The 26,713-nt window shown below is 43.5% G+C and overlaps 1 protein-coding gene across 1 annotated transcript in view; it reads left to right on the top strand.

The window, feature by feature from the left end:
* TSNARE1 (t-SNARE domain containing 1) overlaps positions 1–26,713 on the top strand; it is a 693,119-nt gene that overhangs the window by 593,094 nt on the left and 73,312 nt on the right. Inside the window, exon 12 of the mRNA XM_073329996.2 lies at positions 23,988–24,103. Coding sequence (XP_073186097.1) covers positions 23,988–24,083 — 96 coding nt within the window. The 3' untranslated portion in view covers positions 24,084–24,103. The remainder of the gene's footprint in view (positions 1–23,987; positions 24,104–26,713) is intronic.

Raw genomic sequence — 26,713 nt, forward strand, 5'->3', positions numbered from 1 at the left:
CTTCAAAGCTGCATTACTTTAAACATGCCCAGCTGAAATTTCTGTGACTGCTCGTCAAGCACACAGCAGGGTGTGAGTGTGTAAGTGTGTGATGAGTTGCCTCTGAACCTGAGTTACCTCTGAGCCTGAGCCTACTAAGCCTGATGAGTCACATTTCCTGCTCAGGGATGACTTAAGCTCAGCAGTACCTCAGGCTTAGGCAGGTTCAGAGGTAACTCATCACAGCTTGATCCTATAATTAACCCTCTAATACAGTGGTCCCCAACCTTTCTTGTGGGAATAGCATATTGCTGTTCCCAGAAGACTGTGGCAGGCGCCAGACACCCCACCGCCGAAATAAGCATTGGGGACCCCTGCTAATACGTAAGATTGGCCTTTCATTGATGTACCTGTAGGTTTCCAGTTCAAATCTGGTCAAGGGCAGTTAAACAGGCATTACTGTGTGATGGCTGTTAGGTTTTGAGCTACATTAGGTGAGTTGCTGGGGAACAGTTCTGAGTGAACAGGGGGTTCATTTTCGTTCCTAGTGGGCAGCTCTTAGTGCTGCCACCAATAACATTAACATTGTTGTTAGTAATCATAGCAAAGGCTAAGCCTTGAATGGACCACAGAGACAGAACTTCTCGTTTCCCCTACAGGTGGTCCTTCAGATCAGGGTTGGAATGCAGGACTAGAGGGTGGCTCGGGGAAGCTGGCATGGATGCAGCCCATGTTCTATTTCTTCTTTGGAGGACTTTGTTTGGGTGTCAATCCAGCACCTTTACCCAACAGCAGAGTTACACAAGAAGGAGTTAGTGCCCTTCTTGTGTATAGGAGCAAAGAAATCTCTAAAGATTTTGAATCCATTCGTTTAAAGTACAATAAACTAATCATAAGGAAAAGATTGAAGATCCTGAAACCAATGAGAGCACTGAACTGGAAGCAGAACTGGTTTCTTTATCCACAAACCTCATTTCCAGCTTCTGTTGACTCATTGCAGTTCTGAGCAGACAATTGGGACCGATGCCTGAGCCCAGCTAATGAGAACAACAGAGGGACTGCAAAACTCAGTAAGCATGCTAGTTACACATTCATCAACTCAGATACCTTAAATATCCAGAGGTATACAGGGTACCAAGTAGGCTGTGATTTCATCAGCTCTCACAAGTTAAGCAGGGCTAGTTGAATTTGGATGGGAGACCTCCAGAGACATTCCCAAGAGCTTCAGGAGTTAGTGCTAATGATTTAGTAAGCTTCCCTGGGAATCAGGACCCCACTTGAGATTAGAAGGCTGCTGTAAAGTGCTGTCATTTGGATGTGAAATAACACTGAGAGACACCTCTTATTGGTAAAAATATAATGGATCCTTTCTTTTAGAAGCTACTTCTTGTCAGCTTTCCAGACAAAAAGGTCTAGAGATGCATCTAAATATTTAGATGGTTATCTAAGCTGAACCTCTGAAACTGTTGTAGTTTTTCCATTAAGAATTATTATTTCTGGTAAGGGATTAAGCTGTGGGAGCAGATGAACTCTGACGAAATAAAGATCCTGCTTTTATGCAAATACGCCTAGGAGTCAAAATAACAAAAATACCCCAATATCTATTTAACATCATTTTTGCTAAATACAATGTTTTACAAAGACTTCTTTTTTAGGAGGCATCATGTGTATCTTTTTTAAGACAGGAAGAATAATGCAGGGAAGTAAAAGCAACAGGTACACCAGCCTGCCATCTGGGTCATTATCTGAGCTTCATTTAAACAAATAAAAAAAATTCAAAAGATCTTTGCATGAAAAGAATGAAAATCAGCAAGAGAGAAAGAAACAAGATTGATGAATTAGTGCCTAGAATAAAGATGCTCAATGGAAATCACGCTTTTCTACCTTTGGCATCAGTGCCAGTGAAAGAGCCAAAGCTTTAAGGATGGCAGCCCTTTGTATCATTCCCATAGCCTCTAAATTGTTGGAAGCAGGAGGGACCAGATGTTAGAGGATGGCTGGAAACCAAAAGAGGTCCAGGAGTTTCCTTCCCCTTTGAGCTATCTTGACATCAACTAACAATTTGCTTCACACTGCCATGGCTGAAACAGGCTCCCTTGATTTACATGTTTCATGATGTTTCATTACTAGATGTGCTATATATATAGATATTTTGCTGACTATTTTCAACATATTTAGTGACTTTTGTGCTCATGCAAGGTGTCGGGTTGAGGGCCCTGGACAATGAAGACCCCTGTTTACAACCGGAACCAATAATGTATAAGCAAAGGCAGAGCTAGCCTCTCTTCACTGCCAATGTGATTCAATCCACACACCACCGCTAAGGAGGGGAGAGTAGTTCAATATCCATGGCTCATTTGGTGCTTGGCCTCTCTACCGCTAACAGTTGTGGTGGTTTTGAGATGTGAACATCTGACTTTTTTTAAATGCCTAGTGCTTTGTGTTTTGCTGTTATAACTCATTTTTGGAACAAAAATATTGCTGACACAATATTGATGGCTGTCATGTAAATTGGACACCTCCAGTCTCGCGCTGTAGGCACTTCACTTCACAATAATCAACATGCAATATTCAGTGAGAAAGTTAACAATCTGGCAAACCAGCGGATGGTCTACATGCTATGGTACTAGTTTCAGACTCAAAAGACCTAGTTTTAATTTCCTGCTCCACCACAAACTTCCTGTGTGACCTTGGGCAAATCACTTTGGTTTCAATGGGAGTTAGGTGCCTAAATAACTTTGAGGATCTGGGCCTTAGTCTCTCCGTACCTCAGTTGCCCCATCTGTCCAATGGGTTTGAGAGCAGTGCCTGGCCTCAGAGGGGTGTTGTAGGATAAATGTATTCGACTGTCAGGTGCATAGATTCTACGATAATGGGGCTATATAAGTACCTTAACTAGACCGACTCAAATATTAACACAAGTCCATGACTATCCTAATGACAATGAACCTGAATCAAACCCCCTATATTATGTCCATCAACCGACCTCCTCCCCAGATCCCCAGCAAAAGAGGTGAGCTTTGCCATGCAGGTTAAGAAATCTGGGCTCTGGTTGATCAATATCATCTGCATCGCTATAATTTAAGTCCTCGTAGAGTACTATGAGAAGAAGATTGTGCCATACGTCATTTGAAAGTTATTTTTCCCTGGATCCAAAGCCTTAAATCTGATCTATGACCTTGATGTCTCAAGGTATTAATGGTACAATATAATACAACTTCTTTGTATTTTGCATTTCATCCAAGCTGTATGCCAAAATGCTTTATAACTTTCAGGTGAAAACCCGAGTGCATGATTTGGCCACAGAAAATACGTAACAGCCAAAAGAGAGCAAAATGATAGGGTGGTTATACTTCTCTTTAAATCTAGTCATATGGTGTAGCATAAACCCTCCAATCTAGTTCTAGGCAGAGGGTGAATGAGTGAGTTTCCTGTTGAGGAAGAACTTGCTAATGTCACAATTCCTGAGGTAGCTGCACCTCAGACCCCTTCATGATCTCTTTGAGGGCTTCTCACTTAGCTCTTAGGCCTCTAGCCGTCACCTGGCTTGGAGTGGAATCCTGCAGCTCACTCTAAACTAAGAATGTAGGCTGTAACTCACTGTGATCACCTTAGCAAGTCTGACTTTAGTTCAGCATCTGCAGTCCTGTTCTCTCTGGGGCATTCACAGGATTACCCAGTGACTTGTCAGCCTTTAAAAAGCAAAGTAGTATTTATTCAGAACAAAAGCATGACAGAGTAAACATAGCTTAAAAGTAATAAATAACTTCCATGCACATCTTAGCTTACCATACAGTCATCCATCTTCACATGGAGACGATGATAGGACCAAAATACTGTAAATCTTTTCTGCAGCGTCTTCCCCTCTGGGGTCACAGGGTCATGCCAGTTCTCCCGTAACTATCCCATTGAGCATGAACACAATTCCCAGTCCATATTGATGTAACATTTGTAAAGCTGATATTACAGTCTTTGGACATTCCATCTGTCCATAATATCTGAAGTGACAAAGAGCCACCTCCTATCACTTCATGCATCTCTTGAAAAGCATCGTGAGTTATTGGCCTCAAAGGGATAACTGGGTGAAATTAGGATTTGGATTATATGTGACATTATGTTGATTAGGATGGATTACCAGCAAGGATCTCTGCATTGTGACACAGACTGTACTGATTTACCTTGGAACAGCAACAGACGACTTCCCAAGGTCTGTACTACATAAAGTTAGTAAAGCCAAAGAAGCATTGAGTCTAGTGGACTGGGAGGAGGGGGGTAATTAAACAGCAGATAACAATGATTTGGAAAGGAGAAAGGAATGACCGGGTCACTGAAAAGAAATAAGCACATCAGTTACAAAATAAGCACATCAGTTACATTTGCCCCTCAGTGTTGATAGCTAAATCAGAGTTATCATGGAGAGAGGATATAATAAGATGCTTCCTTTTGTCTTCCCCGAAATCCAGCTTCTGCAATTGAATGTGGTAGGAAAACCCCTTCACAGCTGGAATTTGTGCGCTAACATTTCTTGAGTACAATTTGGTTCAGTTGCCTGACCTATATTTCTTGGCAGAGAGAGCCATATTCTTTCTCAGCTCAATTGTCTGATTTCCATCAGAAGTTTGCTGCTGAGCACTGTGGCCACCTGGAAATGGGTTCTTATGGCTATATAATAGATTTTAAAAGAATCAAAGAAATAAGAAAGAGAACTCTTACTAGAGTGTCTTCTCCACTCAGTAACTCCCATTCCTAAACAGCAGTGCCCCTTCTGATATGTTCTCTAGTGCTTTGTCAAGTACAGTTCTAAGTGACTCAGGTGATGGGGACTCCTGTGCTTCCCTTTGGGAAGCTATTCCAAAGTGTAATAGATCTCACCTGAAATCTAGCCTCAATTTCTCTCAGGCTTAATTTATTCCTTTTACCCCGCATGGAGCACCCTAAGCAATTTCTGTCCTGTGCTTTCATGTCTAGTTATTTCACCCCCAACAACTCTGTGAGTCCTCACTTTTGTCATTGCTAAATAAATATTTGCCTTTGTAAGTTCCCTCCCACTTAGGGCAGAGATTCTACCAATAGATCATTTCACTTCCCATAACGTTATTAATTCAAAGTAATGCTACTTTAAAGGCTAGAGAAAAATAACTGGGATGGAGCAGCTAACTGGGCGAGTCTCACCATTTCATTTCCTATGTTGCAGGTACTCTTGTATTGTCGAATCCTGTTGTTGTATCCTAGGAGCCCAAGGCCTCTGTGGAACGTAGACAGGCCTCTCACCACAGTGGCTCAATGACTTTGACTCCCCCCCCCCTCCTTCCTCTCTGTTGTGTGTGTGTGTGAAAAAATCATCAGATTTTGTCCTTTCAACACCATTTAATATATTTGGATCATGGAGAATAAAGTGGCAGTCTCATAGTCCCTAGGAAAGTAGCTAGTTTTCCTCCTCAGTGGCCCCAGAGCAATCCACCAGCTTTTTCAAGCCTCGCCGCACTATCAGCTGTCAACCAGTGCCATCCAATAAAGTCATTCATGATTAATTATTCTTAAATGACAGCAGCATATTGAAACACTCTGATAGCTGCTGACAGTGGGAATCCAATTAACCTGAATTACTATCTTGATTGTGGCCCAATTAATGTCAGCTGTGCCATGTCAGGAGGGAAGGCCTGGCTAATATAATTGTTTAATTAATTCACTGTAATGGGTGAGTTGATGTGAGACATCCCCCAATGCCTTTTCCCCCCCCCCATTGAACATTAGTTTTTAAAGAGAAAGGTAAAGGTGCATGCTGCCTACTGCTCTTTGTTTAGGTGAGTAAATTAAATTCCTTCCTGAATAGGGCTTCGGAAGAGTGCTTGTGGAAGAGCAGAACAGTTAAACTTGCTATGATCATCCTACTACTGCCCATTGCTCTAGTTAGTTTGCAGTGTCCTCTGGCTAGGCGGATTTGCTAAGCGATAGCTGGGACTTCAGTTTGAGAGTATCAAAGAGAGGACTGATGCTGACTTGACTTCCTGACTTGTCTGTCTCTTAAAAACATGCTGGATGTTCAGAAAACTGGTAATGAGGAGGCCTGGATCTGTTTAGCCATTAAAATAGGAAATTGGGTCAGGGTGACTGAACGTTTGTTTGGGTGCTTTTTCCTATGTCTGTCTGGTGCCCTGAGATTAGTTCATGGTCTCAGCCTGGTTCCAGGTGAATAGGGCACCCATTACAAAGCAGCACCTGCCTGGCAGTTTTGGGAATGAGTAGGAATAGAATTTGAATGACTAGTGGGTCTTGCAGCGGAGGCATATTGGTCATGTGGAGCTAAGTTTGCTGCCACTCCCCGTGCTGTGGCTCTATGCTGGGGGCTTTAATATCTGTAATTACCAGTCAGGCACTTTTCAACAGCCCTGAATGCACTTTTAAAAACCTGCCCTATCACCCTGTGTAGAAAGGCCAACAACAGGAAAGAGAGAAGCCCAGCAAAGCATTTTAAGGCCTAAGTGGCGTCCCTGGCCACTGACAAATAAGTTTGAGTCTGTGAACTAGATCAAGAGAAAACTTTCCTTGATCTTCTTGAGAACCTTAAATTATCCCTAAAGAGATAGACTCAGACTGATTACCAAATAAGAGGATTAGAACTAAAAAGGAGTGCTAAATGCTTAAAGAAGCTAGCATTAAAAAGATGAACTCAGTAAATTAACATGGTAAGTATGGAGGCTATGACAAGAGAAGGGGGGGGAATATATATATTTTTTCCTCCTGTGGAGCTCAAATGTAGATTTAAGCTCCTGTCATGGGTGCCAGGAAAAGAGGAATGGAGTGTTAGAGGCTTTCATCAGCTCCAGATAACTAGAATTGGAACACCCTCAATAAGTTGAGAGGTTTGGTTCACAAGAGTACCTAAAACTGCGAACACTTATTGCAAAAGTCTTCAAAGCCCTGGGATCATGAACATTGATCTGAGAATGCCCCAAGAACAGGCTTTCTCATGAGATTTCTGGTTCTGAATTTTCCAGTAAATATCATCAGAACATTCTCTCTCCTGGTATCTTTAGTTTGGGTGGAACCCAGAAGTACATACGAGAATTTCTTAGAAACTCAAAACCGTCTGTGGTTTGAGTTTGGGATGAAGGTTTGACAGAGTTGTATTATCCAAACTGCCCACTCCGACAGACAACCCTTGAGGCAGTGTACCTCATTTGAAAGTTTCTTTATGTAAGCCTCACACTGTGAGGTGGTGAGATCCCTCATCTTCCCAGGAAGCTTCAGGCTCTTCTGACCTGGGCCAGGAGACCAGCCTGGTACTGGCCCAATCGAGGATCAAGAGGATTCGAACTGCACCTTTGCAAGCACCTCCCTTCACATACACGATTTGAGTGAAGAGCTCCTCAGGCACAGTCCAGCATCTGGCCCTGTGTATTTTAAAGAAAACCGTGTCACCACCTACTTTATTATTTCATCTCGGCAAAGCTTTTTCTAGTGCATCAGATTTTTTCTTGTGCATCACTATAAAGATATCTTAGACAGATACATAACTGAAAACGTTTTGCCTGGGCTAAAGGTTATTTATAACTGAGTTGCAAAATGTGTTTTAGCATCAACCTCTTGCTCCCATCATGTTGGGGTTTTCTATTTCTTCACTATCTTTATCCATCAGAAGAAATATTCCTAGTTCGATGTTTACTTTCACGGTCTAAATGGGTTTATTATGCTTGTTTGCTATTACAGGTGTTGTAAATTGGCCACAACTTGGCAACCTGTTTTTTTTTTTTAAAGGCAGATTCTTTTGGAGTTTGTGAATTATGTTCTTTAACAATATTTTTTCCAGGCAGTGTGAAACCACTCAAGGACATAAGTAATTTTGCCCCTTTCATGGCAAGCTAAATGAACAGATTTTTTTACAGAATGCCCTGTAATTGTTGCTATTAATGGCTTTACTTTGTAGAATGATCAGTGTCAATGATCGTTGCAGTACACAGCTGAGCCCCATTAAGCTGTCCACAGCATTAGAATCCTATCACCACGCTGTTGGCATAAATGGACCTCCTGGTTGGCACGCTTGGTAGAGAGAGGCCAAGGACTGAACTTCCCTTTTACACTTAGAAACGATTCCTGTTGGTGAGGTTACAGGGACATTGACATGGAACAGTGTAAAGGAAACTTGCCTGGCTCCTGCCAGGGCCATAACTATTCTGTGAATAACCAGAAGATTTGTGTCTGTGATTGTCGGCATCTTTCTTTTCATAAGGACTCTATTTATTGGTTTTGTGACAGTCACAAAACCCACACAGCCGCCAGTCCCACAAAAATTCACTTGTAGAGCAATTACTATTCATTTGTTTTATTCTCCTGAAACGTGTGCTAGAGCCATGGCTCAAATATGTGGTACACCAAGTTTCATGATTGTGAGGCAGAACTAAGGACTAGAGCCAGCTAGGGAGCATGTGCATTTACTTTAATAGAAATTGGATAGGGGCTCAAATTCAGAGATCCAGGGCTTCTCCCTGGGAACTCTGTGACATTAGGGGGGAGAGAATCAGGGGGAGAGAATAGCTCAGTGGTTGGAGCATTGGCCCGCTAAACCTAGGGTTGTGAGTCAATCCTTGAGGGGGCCATTTAGGGATCTGGGCCAAAAATTGGGGATTGGTCCTGCTTTGAGCAGGGGGTTGGACTAGATGACCTCCTGAGGTCCCTTCCAACCCTGATATTCTATCATTCTAATCACGTTCTTTGGCAGCATTTAGCTGTCTTAACCACGAGACTCTCCTTTCTCTTGCTGCAATCCCCTGCCTCATTCACAACACACATTCCATCTTTTTGCAACAAATGAGGCAGGGGGCCTACAGAGAGCAGTTTCTTTCCCTTGGAAACCCTGATTCAGCCCCAGAGCAGTTCCATCTTGTGCACTGAATGGAGCAAAGGTCCTATGGACAAAACAGGATGTGGTAATGTAGTTAAACAGAAATTCCATCATCTGGAACTACCTTAACCCCCTCACCCTTCTTAGAAATGACTGAACCATTTCAGCTGAAACGAAAACAAATAATAATTAAGAATATAATAATAATAATAATAAATAATTGATTAATTAAATTAATTCATAAATCAGGCAGACACCTGGCATGAAAAACGTCAGCCTGAACAATTTAAATTGAGCAAAGTTAAAAGCAACCAAAAGCAGGATCTTGAAATGGAAAGCACTAGGCAACCTTAACTGTTGGTGTTGCTATCTGTGCTATATGTAATTTTAGTGGTAACATCCCTATTTTACAGATGGGGAAACTGAGGCACAAAAGTTAACTGGCTTTTGTTAGCTCACATAGCAATTCAACTGTAGAGCAAAAAATAGAGCCCCAATCTAACACACGGTTCTGTGCTTTATCTGCTAGCTCATGTGTGGGGTTTTGTTTGTATTTTCCCTTTAATGCTGAACTCCTAGCTGTCCTGAACTCTGATCCTTTGTCAAACCTTATCTGGATCTCTAGTTGCAAAACTGGGCAGGCAATCTCAGGAGAAATTTCTTTCTCCTGAAATTGCCAATACATCCTGCTTCTTGATGAGGCAGAAATGTACTGCTTCTCTCATGGCTTTTCTACTTCTGATCCATCGGAAATGTGAAAGCACACAGGCTGCTGTGAAAAATGAAAAATAATAGAGGCTAAAATGTTATTCAGACATTGGAAAACTCATTTGGGTTTATTTTCTCCTAACCAGTTTCTCATCAGTACTGATTAAAAAGTAAGTCAGCTCATGCTTAGGCTCAAATCTATCTCCGTCCCAACTGACCCAAGACACACAGGGCCCAATAATTCCTTGCTGTAACTCCACTGGCTTCAGTTGAGGTGCACCAGGGCAAACTTGTCCAATACTGTTTGTTAGAACAATTAACTGATACTGGAAAATTTGGACTTTGAATTGGAGTTTGTGGGAAATTAAATGAACTCAACATCCTTTAAAGGAGCATCTCTTGGAGTTTTTTGCTGTGCTTCTCATGTTATGACTCTATTGTACATTGTAAAGCCCCATGTCACACACATGGGCTTGGGAGGGTTGAGACATTGTAATGCAGCAATAGAGTCAGCTTGTAAATCCCTGCTATGTGATGCTAAGTGCAGAGCTGTGCATCTCTTTACTCCAGGGGTGGGCAAACTACAGACCGGGGGCTGCATCTGGCTATCCAGACGTTTTAATTCAGCCTTCAAGCTCCTGCCAGGGAGCAGGGTCCAGGGCTTGCCCCACTTCACATGGCTCCCAGAAGCAGCAGCATGTCCCCCCTCCAGCTCCTACGTGTAGGGGCAGCCAGGGGGCTCTGCACACTGCTCGCGCCCAAGCGCCTGCGGACAGGGTAGCGTGCAGAGCCGCCTGGCTACACCTCCATGTAGGATCTGGAGGGGGGTCATGCCGCTGCTTCTGGGAGCTGCTTGAAGTAAGCGCCGCCCAGAGCCTGGACCCCTGACCCCCTCCCACACCCTAACCCCCTGCCCCAGCTCTGATCCCCCTCCCACCCTCCAAACCCCTCGGTCCAAGCCCGGGAGCATCCTCTGCACCCCCTAGCCCCACCCCCACCCCAGAGCCCGCACTCCCAGCTGGAGCCCTCCCCCACTCACACCCTAGCCCCCAGCCCGGAGCCCCCTCCCGCAGCCTGAACTCCTCATTTCTAGCCCCACCCCTGAGCCCACACCCCCACCCGGAGCCTGCACCCCAACTCCCAATTTTGTGAGCATTCATGACCCACCATACAATTTCCATACCCAGATGTGGCCCTCGGACCAAAAAGTTTGCCCACCCCTGCTTTACTCTCTATCACAGAATGTATTGCTCTTTCAGAGGCAGATTGTCATGCCTGTTTTCAGTTTAGTTTACTCACTGGTATTTAGCACTTCGCTCCTAACTAGTTCTCATGCTGCAAAACATCAGCAGCAAAGTGATAAATGCTTGTAAACTAGTGAAAAATAATCTGTCTGGAAGGAAATTGTGTGTAGTTTTAAAAATACTCTCAGCTACAAAGCACTGTGGTTTTTCAGAGTCTCTTAAAGAAGCCTTCTGCAACTCCTTGTATTGAAGCATATTTGTAATAAGGCTGTTTCTGATGAGACTAAAGGGATTTGGTTTTCCGTGTCCGCTGACTGTGTTCCATAGCAAAAGCCGCACCTAACATGTTTATTAAGAGCTGCATGCAAACAGCTGAAGGCAAGAAGCTATCTGTAGGGCACAACAATAAAAAGTTTTATTTTCCAACAAACCCAATAACAATGCAACATATTCTTGAGCGCCATTTACTGGCAGCATATCTATTAACTATTTACTTATATACAGCTTTGTCTCTTCTATGGAAAACTCTTGTAAACTTTATAACACAGGGATTCACTAACTCCTAACAGTGACTTTATAGAGCACTGATGATATACCATTCTCAGAATACCTCTTTGGGAGCCTGTGTCATGTGCACCAGGGGGTTGAGGAAGGATACCTACCTTGATCACTCACTGTAATGTACTGGTTGATGGGTATGTGCAGCGTTGCCTCAACTGGGTGGAGTCAGACTTGCTGAAGTGTCCGTTTTGTTCTCAAGTGGCTGGAGGTCTACACTGAGGATACTAGTATTGCTATGCAAGATTAAAATAGCTGCTGAAGGTAGATGGCTGCTTTCTAGGGTAGGAAAAATGAATTGTCAATCTAGGGAATTAGTAAATCACATTGTGAGCCTGGTGCCTTGAAAGAGACCATAGAAATGTTAGCCATTAACATTTTGTCATCTTCTTCTTCTTGCTTTAAAAGAGCAATATTAAATGTCCACGTCTAGGTTGGTGATCCAATTGATTGCTTCAAGTGATGCGTAGGGATGGCAGAGATATCACCAAGGTGTGGGGTTTTTTGGACATTGAGTGATGAGGAGTTCCATAATTTGAAAGCTATTTCTGCAGTCGCAAATAGGTTTGTGTCTCAGTCCCCATTTATGGAGAAGGTAGGCAGATCTGCTGTTTGGATATTGGAAAATCCTTGTTCCTCATTCAATGAAACCAAAAGATTCTCGTGTTGTGATGAATTTGGGTGGGTGGAGGAATGCCAGTATGGGAAGCCATGGTTGTAGCGTTGATTTTACATTGCCTGTAATGACCCACATGGTGGTGTTGAGAACTAATGTGTCCAGATGTGTGAGCAGTATCCTGTGGTAGAGTAGACAAGGGCCAGTGAAGTGTAGAGATTTTTTTCATCGGCTCCCCAGGTTGATCTTGCCACTTTCTGAATGAGATTTACATGCATCTTTATTTTATCATGAATATTTTTCAAGTGCTGGTGGTATGTAAGGTATTTGTAATTGTCAGTGATGTTAAGTAAAACAAAACTGAAAGAACATAAGGTCGCAAAGTCATGCACTCAAAAGTTAGGAAATGCCAAAATTAAAGCAGCTTGTGCAGCCTTGGCAACAGCGCCTAATTGATGGGAGGAGCTATTGCAGGGAAAGTCCTGCTCAAACCCTGCAGCCCCGGCCTGGAACATGCTCAATGCAAATGGCATTTGGCAGCTAAAGTCTCCAAAGATTCCAGCAAGTCTCTACTGAGCATGTGTGAACTGAGGTTTTACAGAGGCTCATAACTAAGCCAAATTTAGGTGAGTTTTCACAGAAATAGCAAAAAGCGCTTCCCTGATACAAAGAACATAAGAACGGTCCTACTGGGTCAGACCAAAGGTCCGTCTCGCCCAGTACCAGTAGCAGTGTTACCAGCTCTACTTATAACACACGCGTGGGAGAGTAACACATTGTAGTAGCCATGAGAAAACTAAGAAGGAACGGAAATTGCTTCAGGGGCAAAGTGGTAGATACATTGACAAAGTTGCTGGAGAAAAGGATAAATTAGTCCACGAGATAGAGATTAATGTCTGGGATGGGAGGGGATCGAGGAAATAATGAATGGCACCAAATCTACCTAAGCTATATCCATCAAGTTGGTGTGGGATGGACTTTTCCTGCTAAAAATACGTTATGTTCTTATAAACAAAGTGGCTGCTTCTTTCTCATTTAAATACACCGAAAGGTGCGTGCTAATATTATTGGTTTTTTTATAGCCACTCTTCAGAAGCAGTGATATTTAATAGTAAATTTATGTTATTTTTAAAGAAGGTACACCATAAAGATCACCAGATTTGGTCAGTGTGTTTTAATTTATGCACACTTTAAAGGTTACATTCCTCAGTTCCCTTTTAGTAACACAGTCTGTTTATTTCATTATAAGGTCTGATTGTGTACAACATGACTAAAGGATCTTATGAAATACAATGGAATATAATAATAATAATGTTCTGGAAACCTGTTATCAGGAAATTGTTTTCTCAGAGTTCAGTTTTACTGTAACCAGAGATTTTAGTCGAGCTGAGTTCACAAAGGGCCTGATCCTGACGTGTGCTGATTACCCACAATGTCCAGGGAAATCACTGGATTTAGAGATAAGTAGTAATTTATACTTGTATATTTGTGTGTCTCCCTTCGCGGGGACCTGCTTGGAGTATCTGGAGAATGATGATATGCTAAGGGCTAGATTGAGAAGTCCTAACTCATTTTGGTGAGCACCTACTAACATGAGTAGCCCTGACATTTGCGATGTTATTCATGTCGGTACGTGCTCACCTATATTGAGATTGCACAGTCTTGCCTTTAGATTCTGATACAGATTGCATATAAAATGGACCATCTTATATTGTACTATTTTCCCCTCCTGCAACAAAGGAAACAACTACTTGAAAATAAATGAAGATGAGTTTTCATTGCCCAACAAGGGCACTTAAAAAATTCCCTCATGACAACTGCAGACTGTGAATGAATGTTTTTTTTTTTAAGTTCATGGTGGTTCTGATATTTTCAGGATAGGGTTGGGATCCAGGAGACAGAGTTCTCCCTGATGGATGAATCCTCAGAGGCTTCTTTGTTTTTCAAGCGATTATTTGAGCCATCTAGAAAGTCTTTTAGTATTACTGAAGTGTTTTCAAATTCCTCTCTCCCTTGGTCATCTTTAGCCAGTCCTTTCTGGTTAGAAATTATTTTGTGTAATGTGCATAAAATATTCCTGCGAGTATAAAGCCGATGGGATCACTGTGATCTTATTTGCTGCGGAAGAGGGGTGGCTTCTTCTCTGCATGATATCAAGGTTCCTCTAAGGCTTTTTGTCCAGAAAATGGGTCACCATTTCCTCTTGTACTGAGAGAGAGAGCGCTGTGTCGTATAGCTCTAATGGTAGGCAAGGTGTACCCTAGATGTTTACATCTTGTAGAAGAGCAGGAGGGTGAGGAAGAAGGGTGAAGTCCTGTGGTAGAGTCATAGTGCTCCATGCATTACTCCTTTCCTTTGGCGCCCTTATCCCTATCCCTGACATGTCCCCTATGCCAGAGGTTGTATGTGGGAGCAGCACAGAGAGATAAAGTCATTGTGGAGATGAGCTTGGCAAACGATCACATGCCTTCATGAAGAACATCCACTCCCTGTAGATCCTTCACCCGTTTTCCTGTAGAACCCATGATAGACAGAAGGAGTGCTGACGATGCCTATGTCCAGCAATAGGCTGAGAAAAAATCCTGGAATCAGACACATCAAAGACAGAAAAGCCCTTGACAATTTTGTGTGAAACTCGTTGCCATTTGATGGCTCCACATTTTCTTGACCCTCTAAATATAGGAACAGCACCAGTTTTTCCTGGGCTCGCTACCCCTTCACAGCAGCAGAATAAGGACAATGGATTTCAAAAAAGTGGACTTTCACAAACTCAGAGAACTCGTAGGTAAGATCCCATAGAAGAAAATCTATGAGAAAAAGGAGTTCAGGAGAGTTGGCAGTTTCTAAAATAATGAATAGTAAAAACACACCAGCATACTATCCTGATTCAAAGGAGAGATAGGAAGAATAGTAACATGGCTCCATCAGTAGCTGTTTAATTATCTTAAAATCAAAAGGGAATCCTACAAAATGTGGAAACATGGACAAATTACTGAGGATGAAAAGTACAAAAGAATAGCATAAGGGTGTAAGGATAAAATCAGAAAGGCTAAGGCACAAAATAATTCTATCTAGCTTGGGCCATGAAAGGCACTAAGAAGAGGTTCTATGAATACATTAAGAGAAAAAGAAAGAGGAAAGAAATTCTAGGCTCTCTACTTAAAGGGGAAGGGGAGCTAATGTCCAATGACATCAAGAAGGCTGAGGTATTTAATGCCTATTTTGCTTCCGTCTTCACTGAAAAGGTAAATTGTGACCAGGTACTTAACACAATTCAGATTAACAACAAGGGGAAAGGGAACACAAGCTAAAAGAGAAATAAGAGGTTAAAGAATATTCACATAAGTAAAGCTATGTCTACACTGCAAACTTTTGTCCCCAAAAGTTATGCCATTTTCATTAAAATGCTTTAAGTAAACCGCTGTTGCATGTCCACACTATGGTCCTTGTGTCGGCAGAATGCATCCATGCTAGCAGCTTTTGCATTGACACGGAGAGCAGTGGGTAGCTATCCCACTGTTACTCCTGGGGGAATTCTGGGGGAGCTGCCCGAGGTAAGCACTGCCGAGCCAGCACCTGCACCCCTTACCTCCTCCCACGCCCCAAGCCCCTGCCCCAGCCTGGAGCCCCCTCCCATACTCTGAACCCCTCGGCCTCAGCCCTCACCCCAAGCCTCCTCCCGCACCCCAACCCAGTGAAAGTGAGTGAGGGTGGGGGAGAGCGAGGGACGGAGGGAGGGGGGATGGAATGAGCGGGGACGGGGCCTCAGAGAAGTGGCGGGGCCTCAGGGAAGGAGCGGAGCAGGGGAAGGGGCAAGGGTGTTTGGGTTTCTGCGATTAGACAGTTAGCAACCCAAACCCTGCCATCAGCCCCCACTCCTTCCAGCTCTGCACAGCACAGCAGTCTCTCTCTCTCTCTCACACACACACACACACACCCATCCGCCTCTGCCTACTTGTCTCTGTGTTCCTAGTCCGGGAGAGAGCAGCATTCCATGTTAATGATTTGCTCCTTGCTGCCAGAGCTCAGCTCTCAGAAACTTCCCAGAGCTTTGAAAGGGAAGGGGCGCGTGTCTGCAGGGCAGTTGATTTCAAAACAGTGTGCAGAATGGTCCTGGCAGGCATTGTGGGATACTGGGGGAGGCCAGTTGTGGTGATATAACAAATGACAGTGTCTACACTGACGCTTTGTAGCTTTAAGTTTACTGAAAAAAGCTTTGTCGCTCTCATCGAGGTGGTTTTATTTTGTCACCGAAACTGACGAGTTTTGTCCCCCAAAGTGGCATTGCAGTGTGTACACCTCCGCTGGTTCATCAACAAAAGCTGCCTTTCAGTGACAACATTCTGCAATGTAGACAGGCCTTAGATGAATTCAAGTCAGTAAAGCCTGCATGAAATCCCCCCCTGGGTACTTAAGGAACTAGCTGAAGCAATCTTGAAACCATTAGTTATCACCTTTGAAAACTAGTGGAGGCTGGGTGAGGTCCCAGAGGACTGGAGAAGGGCAGACATAGAACTTATCCTTAAAAGGAGGGGGACATAGATGACCTGAGGAACTGTAGACCTGTCAGTGTAACTTTGATACCTGGACAGATTCAGGAACAAATTATTAAACCATCACTTTGTAAGCACCTAGAGGACAACAGGATTGTAAGTAATGACAAATCCAAGTTGGCGAAAAACAAATCATGCCAAACCAACCCAATTTCCTTCTTTGACAGGGTTACTTGTCTAGTATATGGGCGGAGGCTGTAGATATGATATATCTTGATTTTAGTAAGACTTTTGACACAATCCCACATTACATTCTCATAAGCAAACTAAGGAAATGTGGTCTAGATGAAATTAATATAATGTGGGTGCACAACTGGTTGAAAGACGATACTCAAAGAGTAGTTATCAGTGGTTCGCTGTCCAACTGGGGGGGATGTTTCTAGTGGGGACTGTTCTGGGTCCTTTACGATTCAATATTTTCATAAATGACTTGGATAATGGAGTGCAGAGCATACTTATTTAATTTGTGGATGACGCCAGGTTGTAAGCATTTTGGAGGACAGGATTAGAATTCGAAATAACCTTGACAAATTGGAGAATTGGTCTGAAATTAAAAAAATGAAATTCAGTAAAGACAAATGCAAAGTACTACACTCAGGAAAGAAAAAAATAATTGCACAACTACAAAATAGGAAATAGTCTAGGTGTTAGTTCTGGGGGATTATAGGGGATCGCAAATTGAATATGAGTCAAAAATAAAGTTGCAAAATATGCTACTATCATTCTGTGTTCCATTAATAGGGGTGTCATATGAAAGACATAGGAGGTAATTGCCCTGCTATTCTCGACACTGGTAAAGCCTCATGTGGAGTACTGGGGCCCACTCTGGGCACCACACTTCAGGAAAGGTGTGGACAAATTGGAGAGAGAATCCAGAGAAGAGCAACAAAAATGGTGAAAGGTTTAGACAAGCTGACCTAAGAGGAAAGCTTAAGAAAACCGGTCATGTTTAGTCTTGAGAAAAGAAGACTGGGAGGGGACTTGCTAACAGTCTTCAAATAAATTAAGGGATGTTATAAAGACGATGGTAATCAGTTGTCCTCCATTTTCCACTGAAGATAGGACAAGACATAATGGGCTTAATCTGCAACTCTGGAGATTTAGGTTGGATATTAGGAAAAACTTTGAATCATAAGTGTAGTTAAGGTGTGGAATAAGCTTCCAAGAGAGATTGTAGCATCTCCGTCACTGGAAGTTTTTAAGAACAGGTTAGACAAACCTGTCAGGGATGGTCTAGGTTTACTTGATCTTGCCTCAGCGCAGACAGTTCGACTAGATGACTTCTTGAGGTCCCTTCCAGCCCTACATTTCTGTGATTCATTCCAAGCCAGCTTTTGAAACTCTGAGCAACAAAGATGTTTTCTTTTGCCCTTGCAACTGTATTTTCTTAATAATTTCCAGGATGTAAGTCACTCCTCTGGGCCCAGTGCCTCAGCAGCTTTTAATGGTTCTAATTGCTTGACTATCTATTGTGGCATAATTAAAAAGCCTTTTAACATTTCACTTCCCTCCCATAGATAAATAGATTCCTGCCTGTAGGATGTGACCTACAGCTTCTTCTGTGGAACATTAAGGCAAAGGATTCTTTCAGTCTCACAGTAACATCCACCTCTCCTGTCACTATAAAGCACTTTCAACTCATGTCCCTAAATAGCCCCACTAACTTCTTCCCTGACATTTGGTATTCACTATTTCAATTGTGTGTGTAAAGGGCACTGTCAGGCTTAAAATATGTCCTTACCTATAACATATTACTTATAAATCCTGAGATTAAAGCAAAAATAACTACTGGTGCACACAAGTGTATCAATGCTGTTCTACACCAGCCGAAGATCTGGCTCATCTGCTCACCAGACTAAGCTGGGTGGTGTAGGTAGTTCTGCCTATAATTAAGGTTGCCCAACATTTTCCATTATAAGGTCCTGGTTTTAGTTGTTTTAACTTTGCCAGACAATTCAGGCTGAAATTTTCCACTCTAGGCAACTGCCTAAAGAGGTTTGTTTGGCTTGGTTATTGGCTTTCTGTTTGCTGTTTGGTTTCGTTTGTTTAAATTTAAGCTAAACAATCCAGGCACCTTCAAGAACAAAATGAGGGGGAAATGTGGTGTTTTCCCCTGTTACAAATTCATAGTACTGTTTTGTTGAGAAGCTGTAGTGCCTCTGTGCTTTGGAACACTGACTTGAAATTTGGCAGTGGGATGCATTAGTGTCCGGGATGTGCCTTTTGCCATTCCAGTGAAAATCTGACTGAATTCTAAACCTCCAAAAAATTCTAGTTTGCACATGCTCATTGGAGACTTGTTAGATTTTTGGCAGCTAAATTCTCTGACATTTCCATCTGCATTGAGCATGCTGTGTCCCCTTACAGCTCCTACATGCAAACTGGATGGCACATTGCCCAGAGAGCGACTGAGTATGCTTCATCCTGGGGCTGCAGGAGCTGAGCAGCAGGACTGTTCCTGAAATTGGTTGTCCAGGCAGCGAAAGGGTGCAGTGGCACCAGGCACAGGAACTGAAAGCGGGAAGACTTGTCAGTCCTATGCTCTCAGTGCTTCCTCGCTGGCACTCAGGCAGCCTGGAGGAGAATGAGGAAGACGTCTTGCCTGACTGGAATTAGGGTTGCCCACTGTCTAATCACACAAACCCAAACACCTTTGCCCCACCCCTCCCCGAGGCCCCGCCCCTTCTCTGAGACCCCGCCCTGCTCACTCCCTTACCCCCTCCCTCCATCGCTCGCTCTCTCCCACCCTCAGTCACTTTCACTGGGCTGGGACAGGGGGTTGGGTGTGGGAGGGGGTGCAGGCCCTGGGCTGGGGCCAAGGGGTTTGGAGTGTGGGAGGGGGCTCCAGACTGAGCCTGGGGCAGAGCGTTGGGGTGCAGGAGGGGGTGCGGGATGCAGGCTCTGGGAGGGAGTTTGGGTGCTGGAGGGGGCTCAGGGCTGGGGGAGAGGATTGGGGTGCAGGAAGAGATGCAGGCTCTGGGAGGGAGTTGGGTACAGGAAGGGGCTCAGGGCTGGGCCACGGGTTTGGGGTGCGGGAGGGGTTGTGGGCTCCGGCCGGGCAGCGCTTACCTCAGGCGGCTCCCAGTGCTTACCTGCCTGGGACTAAGGCAGGCTCAAACCACTCCAGCCTCTGATGTCACATGCTAAACTGGTTCAGCTCTGATCCGGTCTGAAAAATCCTCCATGGAATGCACAGATGCTGCAGGAACTGGAGTTGGTGGGTTAGCAAGTGATAGTCTTCCCTGTGCATAAGTGTTGAACCAAAGACCATAGCATGCGATAGAGGGCAATGTACTGAGAGAGGTGCCATCTTTTGGATGTAAAACTGGCATGCTGATGTATCCTTGATGACCAAAACTTGATGATGCTTTTTTTTTTAAGAGCAGCAGAGTTAGTTCTAGTGCCATAGTCATATTCTAGTTTTGGTACTTATATTCTGCTTGCCAAAGGGCCTCTTGCGAGTTCATTTGGGTATGATATTCTTCACTTCCTTTCCTGAGCTATTGTGAAGTGTTCCTGTTCCTATTGAACCCAGAAGTGGTTGCATTTTATGGCATGTGAAGGGATTCCAGTATATGGCATTACAGTTGTGAAATTCCTGTGGATGCTTCTGGATAAAAAGTGGTATATGAATGCAACATATGCATGTAGTATATTATTTATCCCTACTCAGGTATTCTATGGCATGCTAAGATTTTTGAATGGAGACTGAAATACAGATGAAAAGTGCAAACTGTCTTTGCAATGGAATGAACATTTGCCTTAATGAAAAATGAAAGAACGAGATGAGGAATTAAGAGGAAAAGGCTGTAACACCTAAAACAGATTATAGAAGCATGTTGGAGCGACATGCTAAATCCATAAAGTGGTGATATAAAGGGAACAGGAGCCATTATTGTAATTTGTCAACCAGGACAGAACTTATAAAATGTTTATACATATAAAATGTCTAAGAATAATGAAGTCAATCCTGCTCTAAGCTAAATGGCCCGCTAGCATTCCCTACTGATGCAACAGAGTCTATGGTTTTTAGAACCCGACAAGAACTAGTCTTTTCAAGATAGTCTTTGTGATTTTAAGCAGAGGCAATGCTCCCTTATTGACTTGAAATTACTTAAGGCTAAAGGTAAACAAAAGGTTGCAGCAGGCCCATTATCTCATGTGCTCAGCTCTTCAGAATGTATTTGATTAAGTTCCCCCTTGGAAGTGAAGCTTAAGTCATTGAAAAGGAGAAATTTACCTTTATAGGTGGAAAAATTAGTTAAAATTATAGAGGATGATGACGGGAAGGACCAGGGCCCACTGACATTCTCCTCACTACAATCACGGCAAATTGACTGAGACGCATATGCCGACATGATCATAATGCTCCCCACTCAGAACCAGAGAGAATTCCTTATCAAAACATGCACAAGAAATTATGTATAGTTAAAGCACCTAAACCCTTAGTAGTGTGTGAGTAGTTGCAAACTGGATGAAGGAAAGGAGACCCAGGGTAAGTACTTCTGCCATGGTTTAGGAACTGTAGAGAGGTCACTAGAGACCTCAGCATTTTTATTAAAGATCTCTCATAACTGATATTAGAAAAACCTCATAGAAACAAAACATCAACATTCAAGTTTCTCAATGGCTTTGAAATGCAAAAGAGGGTCCTTTTGCATCCCATGGCCCCATCTAGTCCAGTGTTCACAAAGTATGTACGATGGGCCTAATAGTCCATAGAGTGAGGTAATTGGACAAAGAGGCAGTGAGGAATTTGGGCATTGGAAGGGGAGGTGGGTCCATGAGCGGACCCCTGTCACTTCTAAATAATTGGAGACCCACTGATCTAGTTTTAAATGATAGCAAATGCAATTTAATTCAGATATGTATGGTGCAATGATGCCATGAGCAAAGAATTTGGAATTAGTGCTGACTAGGAAGGTGTTTACAGCACTGACCAGGAAAGAAAGTGGATGCCAGTACAAAAATTAGCTGACTCCTTTATCCCAAAGTGCTGCTATAGCTGTAAGAAAGGACTGTAGATATATGTAGTTGCTTGATTATGCCTCGTTGTTATTATCTGGGTTCGTGGACACAGGGCTGGAGGAAAGAGCTCACTGTCTCTGACGGGCTCTCAGCGTGAGCGGCATTATACTGTGTGAGCTATATCGGGGAACTCATTTAATGTGCTATTATATAGTGCATCCAAGCAAGAGCCTGGATTAAAGTGAACCCATGATTCCAATGGCCTTATGGGACTTCCATTATTCTATCCAGTTAAACAGGGAATAAGGAATTGCCCCTCAAGAGAGAGGTTATAAATAGATAACGGCAGTATTACAGCTGTGGAAGATACTGGGTAAACCTAAAAACAGAGAATGGCCACCCTGGGTCAGACCAATGGTCCATCTAGCCCAGTGGCCTGTCTTCTGACAGTGTTCTGTACCAGAGGCTTTGGAGGGAATGAATAGAAGAGGGCAGTTTATCTAGTGATCCATCCCCTGTCATCCAGTCCCCACTTCTAGCAGTCAGAGGTTTAGGGACACCCAGAGCATGGGGTTGCATCCCTGACCATTTTGTCTAATAGCCATTGATGGACCTATCCTCCATGAACATATCTATTTCTTTTCTGAACCTAGTTATGCTTTTGGCCTTCACAACATGCCCTGGCAATGAGTTCCACAGGTTGACTGTGCATTGTGTGAAGTACACCCTTCAGTTTGTTTTAAACCTGCTGCCTGTTAATTTCATTGGGTGACCCCTGGTTCTTTTGTTATGTGAAGGGGTAAATAACATTTCTTTATTGGCTTTTTCACACCAGTCATGATTTTACAGAGCTCTAACATATCCTCCCTTAGTCGTCTCTTTTGTAAGATGATCAGCCCCAATCTTTTTAATCTCTCCTCATATGGAAGCTGTGTCATACCCCTAATCATGTTCTTGATCTTCTCTGTACTTTTTCCAATTCTAATATATCTGTTTTGAGATGTGATGACCAGAACTGCATGCAGTATTCAAGGTGTGGGCATACTATGAATTTCTGTAGTGACTTCATGGTATTTTCTGTCTTATTATCTATCCCTTTCCTAATGATTCTTAACATTCTGTTAGGTTTTTTGACTGCTGCTGTACATTGAGCGGATGTTTTCAGAGAACTATTCACAGACTCCAAGATCTCCTTTTTGAGTTGTGACAGCTCATTTAGACCCCATTATTTTGTATGTATAGTTGGGATTATGTTTTGTAATGTGCATTGCTATGTATTTATCAACACTGAATTGCATCTGCAATTTTCTTGCCTGGTTATCTCATTTACTTCTGCTTCAGACAAATGTGGACGTCAAGGTTACAACTTCCAGGAGCAAAAATCTGGCTCTTGACCTTAATCTGAATGGAAATCAGGGTGCTTGGATGCTGAAGCATCTTTGCTGGCCTAAGAAATTACCTATATTTTTGCATGGCTGGGATTATTACAGATTTCTGCCGAGACAGCCCCTTCTCCTGTCAGTAGGAAGGTAGTCGTGATCCCTTTCACCAATCACCTAGCACTGCCCAAATCCCTGATTTAACGTGATGGCAATAAGTGAGTGTCAGCTGGTGATGGCCTGAGTAGGAAGAGCAGTGGGTGAGGAATGTGGCTGCGAGTTTCAAGGGAGGCTTTTCTCTCAGGAGGGTGCACAGAAGGGTGGATCTGCACTGAGTAAAAGGCATGTCTTCTGTAGCCTAGCATCCTGCATGTGACTCAGCCAGTCCTGGAAGTGGAGATCGATGTGCAGCGATATTTCTTCAGACTTTCTCTGCATCGTCCAATGAACACATACATGTATTTTGACAGCAGTGTGCCCTTGTTGCCAAGAAGGACAATGGCATTTTGGGATGTATAAGTAGGGGCATAGCGAGCAGATCGAGGGATGTGATTGTCCCCCTCTATTTGACATTGGTGAGGCCTCATCTGGAGTACTGTGTCCAGTTTTTGGCCCCACACTACAAGAAGGATGTGGATAAATTGGAAAGAGTCCAGTGAAGGGCAACAAAAATGATTAGGGGTCTGGAACACATGACTTATGAGGAGAGGCTGAGGGAACTGGGATTGTTTAGTCTGCAGAAGAGAAGAATGAGGGGGGATTTGATAGCTGCTTTCAACGACCTGAGAGGTGGTTCCAGAGAGGATGGTTCTAGACTGTTCTCAGTGGTAGAAGAGGACAGGACAAGGAGTAATGGTCTCAAGTTGCAGTGGGAGAGGTTTAGGTTGGAAATTAGGAAAAACTTTTTCACTAGGAGGGTGGTGAAACACTGGAATGCGTTACCTAGGGAGGTGGTAGAATCTCCTTCCTTAGAAGTTTTTAAGGTCAGGCTTGACAAAGCCCTGGCTGGGATGATTTAATTGGGGATTGGTCCTGCTTTGAGCAGGGGGTTGGACTAGATGACCTCCTGAGGTCCCTTCCAACCCTGATATTCTATGATTCTATGATTCTATTTATTTCTGTTTCCTGTTTTTCTCTTAGCAACGAGCCAGGAAGATGAAGTGCTGCCTTCTCTCTGTCGGGATGGCCGTTCTGCTGGTTGTTGTCGTAATTATTGCAGTCTCAGTCAAACACTGATCCCGCTGAGATTTCTACAGGTGGGAGTTTATATCTGACTCTTTATCATGTGATATGGATGAAGGCTGGGATAAGTGGATGGCTCAGGGATGTGGTGATGACTAGAGTGGTGTATCTCTAATTTGTTGGTTCATATCCAGACCTCAGAAGTTAGATGTGACAATCATTACCCTCTAAAGGATGCTGGGGGGCCTAGGTGAAATGTGTGAGTGGTCACAGTCCCATTCTAGGTAGACATGGGGAAACTTGCACTGCTGTTTTCTATTCTGCACTCATGCTTTGAAGAAATTGAGGCACTCAGACTCCAGGGCAGTTTTCCTGGCATCTTTCACTAACTTTCTATGCATGCCGAAGCCTGTCCGATGTCTGGGCCAGGCTGAGATTGGCCCTTGGTGGGCTTGCAGAAATCTCCCCCTCACTTGTGCAGCCCATGTGAGGAATGCTACAGCCGTGTCTCCTGCCTTCTTCCGTATCGGGGGAACAGTCTGCACCACGGATAGACCCTGCACAGTGTGTAATGCCTTAATCACAACGAGCAGCTCAAGAGACACATCACTTCCTGAGGAACCCTCCCTCCCCCACTCCTCCTGATTCAGATGGCTCTGCATTGCCCTCCAAACAGGGCTCTGTCTAAATTGCACAATTTATCTCTGGCTTTTTTTTATCTGCACAATTTATTTCTCTCTCTCACATACAACAAACTGCGCAGGCCAGATTCTGATCACGCATGCCAGCGTAAATCTGGCATAACTCCAGTGACCTGAATGGCATTACTCTGGATTTGCACTGGTGTGTCTGAGAACAAAATCCAATCTCATATGCTACTTTATGTGAGTATGGAGCGATGTTAGGGTGTACAAAATCAAACATCCTCAACTCCTGGAAATCACAAATCTTATCAAACCGTGGTTAAACCTGGACGCATTTAAGGCCTACTTGGGCATGTCTACACAGCAAAGAAAAACCTGCCGCTGGCCCATGCCAGTGCGGCTTGAGCCACGCAGCTCTTACATAGCTGTGTAGACATCCGGGCTTGGGCTGGAGCCCAGACTCTAGGACCCTGCGAGGAGGGAGGGTCCCAAAGCTCTCAGCTGGCACGGGCCAGTTGCGGGGTTTTTTTTGCTGTAACACTTTTTTTTTAATCCGTTAGATTGGTGCAGTCACAGAGCCAGAATAACCTAATGGTAATGAAAATCCCAGCAGGAAAATTGGAGTTAATCTTCTTTCAGAATTTCATGTGTTTGGGGAGGGGATCCTAATGACTCAGTACAGCCCTCGGAAAAGCTGAACACTCAATTTTCCCGTCATCCTTCAGTGGTTGAACCACTAACGACCTAGTGCATAAAACACCAGTTCCTCAACAGCAGCACCAATAAAAATATAAAAACTGGACTGGATTATATTGGATTCAGCCTGGACGTGTCCTCTTATTTCATCTCACATGAGACAAGCACCAACATGGTGACGTAATGACATCTGACCTTTATATACCACTTGTCATGCAGAAGGAGCCCCAAATGCTGTACAAACTACTCATTTATATACAGGTATCACTTTACCCACCTCTAGGGAGAAATGCATCAGTTGTTTGTTTGTTTTTTTCCATGCCCAACAGCTCTGCACAACAATTCAAGGCAAAAACTGAAGTATCTAATTGAGAGACAGAAAATAAATACTCCACTTTGAATGAGGCGAGGACACTGAACCTAACATCCCGAGACTTATAAAATGTGCTGTGAGATCTATAATGAGGACAACTAGTTAGGACTCCAGTTTTACATTTCATCCAGGAGAGGCTACAGCACAGGGCTCTTGAGTCTTTGCTGGACCATTGCTTTATTGCTGAGTCAGTGGGAAAGTAACTGCCTGCTAAATCACTTTTGATTTTTCTCCCATCCTCGTACTGATCAGGCCAAATATCTCTAGCTTTCAAGTTCACATCCCAGGATGAAATACCTTAATGTCACTACACTGAGAGCCCCCAGACCCAGCTGATCATATTTTGGACCTAGCTAATGATTCATTTGTAATAGATTTTTTTTAAATTATGATTTCAGCAACCCTGATACCCCCAAAATAAATAAAGGTCCTTATTACAGGGAAAGGCAGGTTGTTCTTTCACAAATCAGATGTGAAGCAGGCACAGCAAATCCATCCCTTCCATGGGATTCATCGTTTGTTCCTTGAAAAATAAACAAGAGAGTGGCTCTTGCTTTGAATTTCCTAAGTAACAGCGGTGCCATCAGTTCTTCAGCTCAGTGCGTGCAGAGAGACCAGCTGTTCTTATGAAATCTCCAAGCCCTGTCCTAAGTGTGTCACTTCATGCCCCGAGGCATTCTTGACTGAGGATGGAGAGAAAAGCATCCATTGCATCCAGCGAGGTTATGGAGAAACTCCTGGAGATGTATGTACGTTTTTTTGTTTCCACCTCGGGGATTATGAAGTAACCAGGCATTTTGGAGTCAAATTGCTCATTATGGAACCATGTTGCAGCTGCTCTCTTAGCCATTCTGGTATAAGTCACTGAACATCTTAAAGGGATAGTATCCTGGTGACTCTCCTAGAAACTCCCTACCTTAACAATGCCTTTGCTTTATAATTGTTAGAATTCCTGATCCTGGAAGCGTATC

This window comes from Lepidochelys kempii, chromosome 2 (assembly GCF_965140285.1).
Source record: "Lepidochelys kempii isolate rLepKem1 chromosome 2, rLepKem1.hap1, whole genome shotgun sequence".
Taxonomy (NCBI): domain Eukaryota; kingdom Metazoa; phylum Chordata; order Testudines; family Cheloniidae; genus Lepidochelys; species Lepidochelys kempii.